Source organism: Cherax quadricarinatus, chromosome 52 (genome assembly GCF_038502225.1).
Source record: "Cherax quadricarinatus isolate ZL_2023a chromosome 52, ASM3850222v1, whole genome shotgun sequence".
NCBI lineage: Eukaryota > Metazoa > Arthropoda > Malacostraca > Decapoda > Parastacidae > Cherax > Cherax quadricarinatus.
In genome coordinates, this window is record NC_091343.1 from 22982325 (window position 1) to 22996190 (window position 13866).

The window sequence follows — 13866 nt, forward strand, 5'->3', positions numbered from 1 at the left end:
CTGTTTTTTTATTATTATTATTAATTTTAAAGGACTTTATATTATTTATTTTGAAGGGGAGAGTGGGCAACAATTTCACATTTTTCAAAAAGATTTGAAAACACAGGGGGGGAAAAATACATTGTCATTTAGAATTAGAAATCAAGTCTATTAAAAAGAATTCAAACAGGCTTGAAGTACTGATTAGTTTATATTAATGTCTGTATGTGCACGCGCGCGAGTGCGTATGTGTGTATAAGAGAATAGGTACCAAAAATCTTTGTGCACAAGATACAAGTCTTAGTTAAAGCGAGACGAACAAGAGTTAGTCCAAAGTATATTTCAAACATACTTGTCGAAGTGCATTGTAAACATAGTCTCTTAAAATGCATTGTAAATACAGTATCTTGTCGAAGTGCATTGTAAACATAGTCTCTTAAAATGCATTGTAAATACAGTATCTTGTCGAAGTGCATTGTAAACATAGTCTCTTAAAATGCATTGTAAATACAGTATCTTGTCGAAGTGCATTGTAAACATAGTCTCTTAAAATGCATTGTACATACAATATCTTGTCGAAGTGCACTGTAAACATAGTCTCTTAAAATGCATTGTAAATACAGTGTCTTGTCGAAGTGCATTATACACATATGTAAGCATAGTATCTCGTCGATATGCATTATAAACATTGTTTCTTGTTGAAGAGCAATGTAAACACAGTCTCTTGTTGGAGTGCATTGTAAAGTAGTCATTGTTACAATGAACAAAAAACATTCATAATCACCTTCAGGTACATATGTCTTTCTTTGATGGAGTACATGATACGACTGACATTATGAAAGTGGACTTCAGTGTTCATCTGAACTGTAGTGCACAACCTGTGTGTATCTGTCGTAATACAAGTCATGCCTGTACATGTACAAGTGCCTGACGTGTTGGTCTTTAAGTGCACAAAATGCCTGTCTTGGTCTAATGTACAAGTCGTGAAATGTACATTGATCCAGTCGTTACTGGCGTACTGAATCATTTACTGTATAGTACACAAGTCATTAAATACAAATTGGGGTCAGCTGTTAAGTGCATATTGAGCAAGTCATTAAGTGCATAATAAGCTAGTCATTAAGTGCATAATAAGCTAGTCATTAAGTGCATAATAAGCTAGTCATTAAGTGCATAATAAGCTAGTCATTATGTGCGCATTAAGCTAGTCAATAAATGCATATTGAGCCAGTCTTTAAGTGCATACTGAGCAAGTCCTTAAGTGCATATAGAGCAAGTCCTTAAGTGCACATTAAGCTAATCATTAAGTGCATTTTGAGCGAGTATTCTTTAAAGTGCCTGGTATGCCAGTCTTGGACAGGTTGCTCTTCATTTAAGCGCATGACACAAGTCTTTAAGTGCATGAAGGAAAGACAAGAAGAACAGCCTAGTCTCACTTTTAAGTGCAACGATAGGCAGCTACGCTTATTGTATCAAGAGAAATATGAGGTAGTAAACATTGAGGTGGTGGTGGTAGTGGTGGTGGTGGTGGTGGTGGTGGTGGTGGTGGTGGTGGTGGTGGTGGTGGTGGTGGTGGTGGTGGTAGTGGTGGTGGTAGTAATAGTGGTGGTAGTGGTAATGGTGGTGGTAGTGGTGGTAGTGGTGGTGGTGGTAGTGGTGGTGGTAGTAATAGTGGTGGTAGTAGTAATGGTGGTGGTAGTGGTGATAGTGGTGGTAGTGGTGGTAGTGGTGGTGGTGGAAGTGGTGGTAGTGGTGTCGGTGGTGGTGGTGGTGGTGATAGTGGTAGTAGTGTTAGTGGTAGTGGTATAGGTGGTAGTAGTAATGGTAGTGGTGGTGGTGGTGGTGGTAATGGTGATAGTGTTAATAATGGTGGTAGTGGTGGTGGTAGTGGATGTAGTGGTAATGGTGGTGGTGGTAGTGGTAATAGTGGTGGTTGTGGTGGTGGTGGTGGTGGTAGTGGTAATGGTGGTGGTTGTGGTGGTGGTGGTGGTAGTGGTAATGGTGGTGGGGTGGTAGTGGTAATGGTGGTGGTTGTGGTGGTGGTAGTGGTAATGGTGGTGGTGGTGTGGTAGTGGTGTGGAAATGGTGGTGGTGGTAGTGGTAGTGGTGCTAGTGCAGGTTGATACCTGCACTAGCACCACTACCTGTAGTGGCAGTGGTAGTGGTGATGATAATAATAATAGCCGTGGTGACAATGGTAGTGACAATGGTGGTGGCAATGGTGGTGACAATGGTAGTGACAATGGTGGTGTAGTTTTGGGTAACATGATCTTGAGAATTCAACTTTCAAATATTGATTTATGTGCTCGGTGAGACATGTTCTTGAAAATGAATTGATAGAAAGGAATGGATTGGCAGAGAGAAATGGATTGGCGAAGGGTAATGGATTGCTAGATGGATATGGACTGGAAGAGAGGAGTGGATTGGAAGGAGGAATTGGTTTGGAGGATGGAATTGATTGATATAGGGGAATGGATTGGAAGAGGGAAATGGATTGGCAAAGGGTAATGGATTGGAATAGAGAAATGAATTGATGATTTATGGATTGGAAGAGGGAAATGAGTGAAGAGGAAAATGGATTGGCAAAGGGTAATGGACTGGGAAGAGAGAAGTGATCTGGAGATTTATGGATTGGAGGAAGAAAATGGATTGGAAGAGACAGAAAACTGATATGATAAACAATAAATAAGGAGGAGGATTGGAAATAAGATCCTTATAGCTTATAATAATAATGATAAGAATAATTATATTAATCATGATAGTTACCATAATAATTATGTGACAATACTGATAATGAGAGATGATGAATAATGACGGTCCTAAAGATGATGACAGTGTTGACAGTGTCAGTATAATGATGCATAATAATGCTGATAAATGACGATCATGCTAATGATATTAATGAAAATAATGATACTGATGATTACGAGGATTCTCAGATAGTTTCGCTCAAACGGGGATAGTTGCATAGTTTCGCTCACCTGTAATGAACTAAAGGATTACCTAAAGACACGAGTTTCATAAAAATATTTTATATTTCATTATATTTTAGCGAAATACGACACCAAGCTGGAGCTGAATAAGACACATGAGTAACACCTGAGAATCTCCACTGAGAAGACGTTCCGCCAATAAGTGGCTTGGCTTGGATAAGCCGCTGGCTGGTACGATAATGAGGCTGACTTTGCTACATTCACCTTTGAAAGTTCACTACAGGTGAAGGAAATGTATGTATGTATGTATGTATGTATGTATATATATGTGTATGTATGTATGTGTGTGTGTGTGCGTGTTTGTGTGTGTGTGTGTGTAGGTAAGTGTATGTATGTATGATATATATATATATATATATATATATATATATATATATATATATATATATATATATATATATATATATATATATATGTCGTGCCGAATAGGCAGAACTTGCGATCTTGGCTTAATTAGCAACGTTCATCTTGCCATATAGGACAAGTGAAAATTTGTGTATGCAACAATTTCGCCAAAATCATTCTGAACCTAACGATATAAAACATATTTCACTGTGTTTGTTTAGTATTAAATTATTGTAAACAAATCTAAAATATATGTAGTTGGGTTAGGCTAAAATAAATTGTTCTTGTTATAAGTTTAGGTAAGTTTTCTAAGTTCCTTTTGGTGCAAAATTATAATTTTTTACATCAACATTAATGAAAAAAATATATCTTTAAAAGTATAAGAGAAAATTTTAGAAAGGACTTAATTTTAAATGAGTTCTTGCTAATTGACCAGTTTTACATATTCGGCACGACATATATATATATATATATATATATATATATATATATATATATATATATATATATATATATATATATATATATATATATAACTGTTGCCACAGTTATACAGTGATAATGTGAAGAATGATAATTGTGATAGTGGTTGATAGCGATGATACTGATAATGATAACAATGATGATGGTAACTAATCGCCATTGATGATGTGGTGCCACTGAGATGATGATGATGATGATGATAATGATGGTAATTACATCGGGGTGCTCTTGGCCGAGTTAAAGCGGTACAACAGAAGGAGCGGCGACAGAAATCAATTGAAAACCCAAAGGAAAAATATATCCACAGTAATTTACTGGCATGCTGATGGTGAATACATTAAGAAATAACGTCTACGTTAAAAGCCATTGAACATAAAACAAACATAAACAGAATAAACACATTATATACACCGCAAACACACAAAAATCAGATAACAAACGACAGCCATAGCCTGATGGGAAGTGATTGAAAAATAATTTAGGACTAAAGAAAATTATAAGGACCTCAATCAAAATGGGAAAAAAAGAGAAATATAGACAAATCAGATATTGTGTGGAATAAGAATCTTTGAGAAAAATTAAGTATTTACAAGAAATGGCTGAGCAGTGCAGTTAGTAATTAAATGGAGAAGCCAACTCATTTACACACCACACACAAACTATTTTTAATATATATATATATATATATATATATATATATATATATATATATATATATATATATATATATATATATATATATATATATATATATATATATATATATATATATATATATATATATATATATATATATATATATATATATATATATATATATATATATATATATATATATATTAATTTCTCATACCAGGAAAACATCACCATTAAAAGATATTTTTGTATATACGCGTATGTGCCTTACAGTATCTGTATTTCATGTGTGTATTCATCTTTTGCTGTGTTTGTGTTTATATCATCTTTTGTTCTAAATATATGTCATGATTCTCAACAAAGAGTGAGAGTGGCTGCAGTATTGAGTGTCAGTTAATTCGGTAAGGAGGTATTTATTTCACTCCAAGACATGCAGGTTGGCTACGCAGCATCCATTTGCTAATGGTTCCAGAGTAGACAGCCACAATGGTTCTGACACTATACTGCTAGTCGAGCCACAACACGGCTGCATTGACACTGCTACTGCAAAAATATCCAGGAAAAAATGGAAAAGCCATGGAAACTACAGACGTGCTACAGGAAGCCAAAGGTAAAGTGCCTAGTACGTTAAGGCTTCACACACATAATGGAGAAATGGTTGGAAGAGTAGTGAAAGGATAGATAAAGTCTGTAGAATGAGAGGGATAGTTTTAGACGCCTTTTATGGCATAGGATTGTATTTCTGAAGTCCACAAGGCACGGAATAGGTTTATAAACTTAATATACCTGGAAAAAGATTCTTAATATTTATTTTTTAAGATACCAGAATCAGTTCTGGTGATAAAACTGAGAATTCATTATTTCTGTCAATATAGTATATAAAGAGCATTTTTAAGACACCGTCTCTCTGTTTGGCGCTTTATCAGGTCTTGTCCTGATATTATTCGTAAGTTACTCACAATATGTAGAGGAAAATTTAGACAACATTTCAGTTCTTTCTAGAAAATTATCAAGTTGTATGTGACGAGAGAAAGAGAGAAAGCCACAAGACAGATCACGTCAACAGACAGTCAACAGCAGCCAGGGTTACTGTCTCTTCTAAGTAACTGATTGTCTAGAAATTTTGGTGCTACTGTGGGCCCTTCCATATTTCCAATACTAGTTAACCATTATGGGGAATATTGCAAAACTTTTCCACATTCTACTGTTTGTGCTCTTCCTCCATTCTGGCTTCGCCGTGAATATTATGACCTCCCTCTCTGCTCATAATCTTATTGTTTCTATCATTCCTATATTGTTGCTCTTTAATATTCTGCTCTATATGTGAAGTTCAAAGATGAATGTGAATCTAACTCAGTCTTTCCTGGATCTTCATGTCCAACGCCTAGTGTCCTGCCTTTCCACACATATCGCAAACCTAAGTACGCCTTAATATGCATTTATTCCCTCTAGCCTTTGTGCACAATCTGCTAAAAGAAATGGTCGTTCTTTTCTTTTCTTCCAGTCCCCCTGCATCTGTAATTTTCAATGTCTTGACTATAAAAAAAATTCTGTTCCTTACTATTCATTCTTTTGTTTTTGCTAGTCACTTAATTTCAGAAACTCTCTCTACTGTAATAACACATTTCCTTTCCCATTTAGCCCACATGTCTTATAAAAACTGTAACTTCTTCACAATGTGTTTGAGTATCCACTTACTGAAGATTATGCTGACAGTATAATAATCTGTTTGTCTTATTAACAAACATATCAGAAATTTGGATTATTATTATTATTATAATCAAGGGGGAAGCGCTAAACCCGGAGGATTATACAGCTCCTGGGGGGGATGTGGAAGGCATTCAGGCTTAATTCGGGGAACTGGAGCACATATCCAATTCCCTAAATCAAGAGCCCCTCACCAACATCAAGGAACCTCCCTTGAGGGGCAGAAATTTGGAACAAATATTTTAGATATGCTTGTAAGAGATAAAATATAAACTTATCAGTGTGATACTGTACCCAAATTTTCTCCTGTTAACCCTTTTAGGGTCTAGTTTTCTAGGTCTTACGTGTATTCACATGCCCTTCCGTTGCTGTCCCTATGATGGTTATGTTGTGCCCAATAAACTAGCGCTTCGGAGGGAAAATATAATTTTATCTTACTTTTCTTGTCCTCTTCAAAACTGCTTTTATCTGTCCTATTAGAAACATAGACATTCAATAAGTTGATCCACTCTCAAAATTATCCGTTGAATTGGCCTCTTGTACACAACATTCCTTACATGATCCTTAGTCCCCGGTTTAATTTCTGTTAATGCTTATCTTTCCACTGATTACTCCTAACCACTTCTCTCCTACCTCTTCACCTCACCTGCCCTCTGCATTCTTGTTTCTCTCTCACCTGCGACTGGATAATGACTCAAGATGGCCCAAATCATCGTCTAAAGCTGCCTCATGAAACTATGGATTAGTCGTAAATTGTGATGTGACCTGTGAGAAGATCTATCACTCAGAATGTCTAATATGAATAATATATAACAGAGAGAGAGAGAGAGAGAGAGAAGAGACAGAGAGAGAGAGAAAAGACAGAGAGAGAGAGAAGAGACAGAGAGAGAGAGAGAGAGAGAGAGAGAGAGAAGGTTCTCCTGATACAGAAAAACAGCCAACTTCAGCAACAGCCAACATGAATTAACATCTACATTTAACAGAAATTTAACATCGAGCAAGAACCATTAGCAGAAGGTTGGATCCCGCGTGCCTTTTATGTCTCCCTCATGATGGCATGGCATTTTTTTATGAAGCTAAGAAGATTTTTGAATAAATCACTAACCTCTAGGCTAAAAGAGAAGAGACACCGCTAACACCCCAAGAGTGTGACAACGTCCTCAGAGGAACATCTTTTGTTTTGTCTTTTGAGGGAGGGGGAGGGGGGGGGGAAACAGGGAGATGCAGGAAACCAAAAAGAAAGAGAGCAATGTGGTATGTACATGAAATAATAATGAAGCCATTCCGATTGGAGGGTTTTAGTGCGGTAAATAAGGAGAAGCAAAGGCTATCTATGAGAACCAGAGTGATGAATTATTATAGAGAATGTGTTATTCTGATGCCAAGGCTTTTAAGAACTCTGTGTGAAGGCCACAGACAAGACCAGACAGATGCTTCAGTTATGGTGCTGCATGTCACAGAATACCTTTATTAACCAATAATATTCAAACACGAGTTTCCTGGGCAGTATATATTCTCCTTCACACTGCTGCTTATGCCATTACTGCATCTTATATCATAATTATTCCCTTACATAAATAACTCAATGTTACAAACACTTGTCAATGCTCAGTAATAACCCGTATGGAGACAGAAACACAGGACATTGATCGATCTGTATATTTCGACTCCTATTCTGGGATTCTCTTCATCTGCTGAAGAGGATCCCAGAAGAGGGGGTATATATATATATATATATATATATATATATATATATATATATATATATATATATATATATATATATATATATATACAGATCATTCAACCTCCTACGTTTCTATCTCGATATGGGTTATTACTGAGCACCCTGTTACATTATAATCGAATACCTCGATGGGTTTCTTGCCTAATATTGTCATTTTAAAAGAGTTGACAACAACATTGATCATATTATTAGATGTAAAGCAAAAAGTTCAGATTTATTTGAAGAAGAAATAGCAAGATAATAAAATGGAAAACAGTACAATTGATTTACAATATATATTTTTTTTGCAGTCATCATTGTAAGGTTCGATTTTAAGCCTTGAAGAGCGGGATTATTACCCCTATGGATTTAGTGTTTTCCATGAATATCATACGTAATATCACAACAGGTATATTCTTAGAGTAACAGGACACACCAGCCTCTACAGTAACCAGGAGCAATCTGTTGGTCCTCTCTGAAGCCCAGGACAGCAGAAGATTAGATCCCCATTGTAACTAGAAGCATACCATGCTATTCTTTTTCTAATGCCTTGGATACTAGAGTAAGTCTTCAGCTTTCAAGGCATGCATAAGCAAGCCATTCATGTCTTCCCTCTTGTCGATGGCCAAAGAAGACTTCGGAACACGCTCGTCATGTGTATAGCTTGATCCAGTCCCTCTGGATGATGCCTGTTAAGTTTTATTCATTTAAACACCATTTTCGTACGGATGTTATTGGGAAAGTACGAGCAAGAAATATTAAGATGCAGCTAAGGAAGACATAAGCAGATAAGAAGAGCAGAAACACAGGTAATGGTGGGAAGATACATACACACAGGATACACATACCACTGTCATAGGTGGCATAAGGAAAAAGCATCTTGCACATGATACGGGTAAGGAATACAGGCAGGTAACACAAGTAACTGTAATACAATACATACAAAGGGTTAGGAAGGTGCCACTGAGAGCATACACACATAGGTTGGTGACACGGGAACCTCTATGAGGATACATACACATGGGGTTGACACACGTACTAATGTGAGGATACAGAAATATGTACCACTGACAAGATATATATATACACACAATGGATAGGGGAGAGGGGGGATTCGCTGGGATACAGAAGCTGTGTCACACTCTTGGTCACGGTTCTAAACAGCGCCACAGACATAGAGATCGTGGCCCCGGAGATGCCTGGGGCCCCGGAACTCTGTATATATACATAAAGATATGTATATATATATAGTATGCCGTGCCTACATGAAAAGGAAATATTAGATGTTACCCATTCCTGTCTATCTCGCGATCTCCTCTGTACCTCAGCATTTGCTTCTTCGTGCTAGGGAGAAAAAACGAGGATAGAAAAGTGACAGAAAAATAGAAAAGGGATAAATCAGAGAGAGTGCAAAAATAAGTAATAATACACTTTTTTTTTTTTAAAAAGAGGGATTTCTGTCTATCCATAGGGAATAAAAAAATTTACAGACTTGTTCAATATAAAAAAAATAGACGAACTAATCAATCTATTACCTACAAACAGGACGTTTATCATCCTAATTGACTACAAAATGCTAGGGAGTATACTAGATTAAGGATGAACAAAATATTTACGTAAAAAAAGTCTCTTGATTGGCTAGACACGGAGAGGAAGGACTTAAAAAACACTGGCATTTATATTCTACTTTAATCACTGGGAAAAGGACTATGTATCTAGGAAATATCTATAGTTAAAGTGACATTTCTTTGCAAAACTCTAGGAAAATACGTACACATAATTTACACACACACATATAAATAAATATATGCATTATATATATATATATATATATATATATATATATATATATATATATATATATATATATATATATATTATACATACATACATACATACATACATACATATATATATATATATATATATATATATATATATATATATATATATATATATATATATATATAGTTAAATAATGTAAAGCAAATGGTAAGGGAAAGTTGGAGTAAGAAAGTATAAGATATGTAAGAAAACAGAGAGGGAGAGAGAGAGCTGGAGGTGAGTAATACACTAACTTACCACTGGCCGCAGATCAGGATGATAAAGAACGTAACCGTTACTGTTCACCATGAAGGAATAGCCGTTCACGCCGAGCTGAAGAGAGGGGGGAAAATAAACGTAGTATAAGAGGAAACCCAATCGAGAGGACCTGAGAAATTTAAGATAACTCACAGGACAATGAATCCGCCCGTGGATGGCGTTGGTTTGTGAGTTTAACGATATTAAGAAAATTTAGAGCATCTTATTTTTTTGAATAGAAGGGGGAAATACTGTAATTAAATAACACCATGTTAACGAAAATAATGGAAAAATATATAATTACAAATTAATGAAAAAAATATATAAGGGCAATAAACAGAACTGCACACGAGTTCAAGTTTACAGAACAAACAGCAGGGACATCAAGATCTAAAATGACTTATTTAGTGATGAAGTTATTAAAACCACAGAGTGAGAAATGATTCTATATGTCAGTATTTCTTGTGTCTCATTAACATTACTTATGACTCTGCATAATCTTTAATCAGCTACGCTCTTGGGAAGAAAGATAATTTTAAATAATTCGGGGCCACTCACCCTCAACTGGTCGGGTAACCAGCAATTAGCAACTAGTTAGCATAGCCTGTAGAGTTACTCATGTTTTGTTAGTTGAGAACGTCTTGTTAGTCAAAACTGTGGTATTAACCTTGGTAATAAAGACCGACAAACTGGTTTTAAAAGACACGTAAAGAAACACTCGGATATATTAGAAAACGTTCCGGTGGTGAAGGTTCCAAAACCGAAACGTTTTCAAATAAATATGTCCTAGTATTTGCTAACATGTCCATTTAAAATCAGTGAGGATGTCTTATCTGAGGATGTTCTGTTAGCTGACACATTCAAACCAGTTAATAATAGATAAATATTCTGCTAACAGGCAATTATAATACAAGATATGCAATAATTTATAAAAAAAAAACACGGTACGGGTGGGGTTAGAACTCATGGTGAGTGAATGGTGAAACTCCAGACCAGTGTTTGGTTTACAATCAAGTTATTTCAATTTTGTGAGTCAATACTCTTAAGATGTTTACTGATGTCTTTTCTATATAACATCGCTCGTCTCTTCTTGCTGTTTCTTGTATCTCTTAAATTTGCTTTATATACATGGGTTCGAATCCTAGGCTAGTCGCAGTGTTATTGATTCAATATCACTCGTTCGTGGTTACAATAATATATATATATATATATATATATATATATATATATATATATATATATATATATATATATATATATATATATATATATGTCGTGCCGAATAGGCAGAACTTGCGATCTTGGCTTAAATAGCAACGCTCATCTTGCCATATAGGACAAGTGAAAATTTGTGTATGCAATAATTTCGCGAAAATTATTCTTAACCTAACGAAAAAAATATTTTTGATTGTGTTTGTTTAGTATTAAATTATTATAAACGTATTTAAAATATATTTAGTTGGGTTAGGGTAAAATAAATTGCTCTTGTTGTAATAAGGTTAGGTAAGTTTTCTAAGATTCTTATGGTGCAAAATTAAAAAATTTTACATTAACATTAATGAAAAAAATATATTTTTAAACGTATAAGAGAAAGTTTCAGAAAGGACTTAATTTTAAATGAGTTCTTGCTAATTGACCAGTTTTACATATTCGGCACGACACATATATATATATATATATATATATATATATATATATATATATATATATATATATATATATATATATATATATATATATATATATATATAAAGTTCAAAACTTAATGAAAATCTAACTCACTGTTTCCCTTCCCTGATGATTGTGTCCACTGTTTTTGAACTTCCTGTTTTTCTTCTAACTGTTGTACGCCAGAGCCACGATGCTTGTGCACAATCTTTTAAGAGAAGTACTCATGTGTCTCTGCCCCTTCCAGCCTTCTGTATCTGTCATTCTCGATTTCTCAACTCCAAAATTCTCATTCCTTACACTTTATTCTCTCTTTTTTTTTCCTGTTTGGTCATCCTCCCAACTTCACAAACTCTACCTACTCTCGTGCTGAACTGTAAGTTTTGATTACCTTATAAGGTGGGACCAGCTTCTCTATCTCTCGTATGGGGACATCAGTACCTGCTACACCAAGCAAGTTCGCCGTCCGCACCTGTGGAGACAGTAGTCGAAACACTTTGGAGTGGGTCACAAGTCTTTGGAGTAAAAGAAGCTGGTGATGAGAGGGGTGAAGTGAAAGAGCTGTATATCATAATTATCTTTCCCCACTTTGGGTATAATTACAAGGAACATAAAAAGAGCAAGGCGAAAGCATGCGGATGAAAAGAAGCTTACAAGAATGTTTTGGAGACTTACTGCGGTGCAAATAGGAAACAAGATAAACAATATATAATACACTGATACTGGATGCTTAGAAAATCGATGTCCTATAAAGGAGTCATCAGGTTTAAAATTAGCCAATTTTTTTTAATCAAAAGCAGGGAAAATTAGCAGAACATGGAAACGAAGTCATAAGGGACTACTCTAAAAACAACATAAATCGAAATACGCATGGAAAAAAATAGCTTGCAGGAATGCAAAGAAATATAAATAATGTTATGGAATGTGGGTGTATATTTTCAACGGAGACAGTTAACTTTATAAAAAATAATTTGCTCTGTAACTTCACTATTTCTATATTAGACCTTCGCATATAAACACAAGCTTTATGTAAACATAAGCTTCGTGTAAACATAAGCTTCGTGTAAACATAAGCTTCTTGACTGACTGACAAGGGGAAGTAAACTTATAACTTTCATGGCAAAGTTTAAAACTTAAAAAATATGGCAAACATAGCAGTATTCTAACGTCCTCCAAGTCTTAGGATGAAAATTTGGCAAAAAACGACAGGACAGTAGACCAGTTTGTGGAGTCTTAACCAAGGAATAAGCATGAAAGTGAACACAACGCCATGCCTTATTGCAGGTCTGACTCTCTAAACCCGTCACTTCAAAGTAACAAAATAATTAGCAATAATAACATTAATAGTAGCATGTTGACCATTGATGCTCTACAAAGACCAAACTAGCCATTAATTTGTTAGTGGTAGTGAGTCTGTGAGACTACATTACAAATAATCACAACCGTCTACGCGAGAAGCAGCTATGGAGTCAAAAACTAATCTCTACGTTTGACATTTGCTTGACTGTGAAATCTAGTAGGTAAAACTACAGAAAGTCTAGTTCTGAGAGACTGGACGCCTCCTCGCCTCAAACACTAACTCTGCCGTACTATGAATCGGAGGGTATTCTATTGAAAGTCTGTTCAAAGTTCTTTTATCTCATACCGGCGCTGCATTCACAGTTCCCAGTTATTAAAATATGACAAAGAAAAAAAATTTACGCCAATCTCCACAGCAAATTCCATATTTTGCTATACAGCTTCTAGCAAGCTACGTTATCCTTGCAAATTTCTAGAGACTCTTCTAGGACTTGCAATTAAAAATACATGGTACCTCTATAGAAATCTAGACACAAATATGTCAGTACCTCTCGTCTCCTCAACGCCCAAATGGATTCATTGACCAAAACCCGCTCGGTGATGTTCTGTAGTGTCGAAAATAAAAGGTTGGGGAATTAGATCTTTAAAGGGGAGGGAGGGGAGATGGGGAGGGAGAAGATTGTTGGGAAAAGGAGGATGGTGGGGGGGACGGGGGGCGTCACAGGTGTCTGAAAAACACTTAATTATTTTGAATGATTGGAGAAGTGAGAATAAAAGATTTGGGATGTGGTCTCACATGTTATGGTAGTGATGTGTATATGTGTTTAATTTTTTGTGTGGTTATAGGAGTGGAGCTACGCTTCTTGGGGCCTCATCCTATATTTATCTTCACATATACTAGTGAATTTGCAAAAAAAAAAAAAAAAAAAAAAATCTTCCATTCACAAC

At 35.5% G+C, this 13866-nt stretch overlaps 1 protein-coding gene across 30 annotated transcripts in view; it reads right to left on the reverse strand.

The window, feature by feature from the left end:
• LOC128696894 (voltage-dependent calcium channel subunit alpha-2/delta-3) overlaps positions 1 to 13866 on the reverse strand; it is a 346629-nt gene that overhangs the window by 69669 nt on the left and 263094 nt on the right. For 21 of the 30 annotated variants that reach the window (XM_070096124.1, XM_070096134.1, XM_070096126.1 and 18 more), the window contains 4 exons: positions 13467 to 13523; positions 12011 to 12091; positions 9952 to 10026; positions 9160 to 9213 (listed from right to left, as the gene is read on the reverse strand). In XM_070096124.1, coding sequence (XP_069952225.1) covers positions 9160 to 9213; positions 9952 to 10026; positions 12011 to 12091; positions 13467 to 13523 — 267 coding nt within the window. The remainder of the gene's footprint in view (positions 1 to 9159; positions 9214 to 9951; positions 10027 to 12010; positions 12092 to 13466; positions 13524 to 13866) is intronic. The other 9 variants (XM_070096152.1, XM_070096150.1, XM_070096148.1 and 6 more) reach the window with 4 other exon arrangements.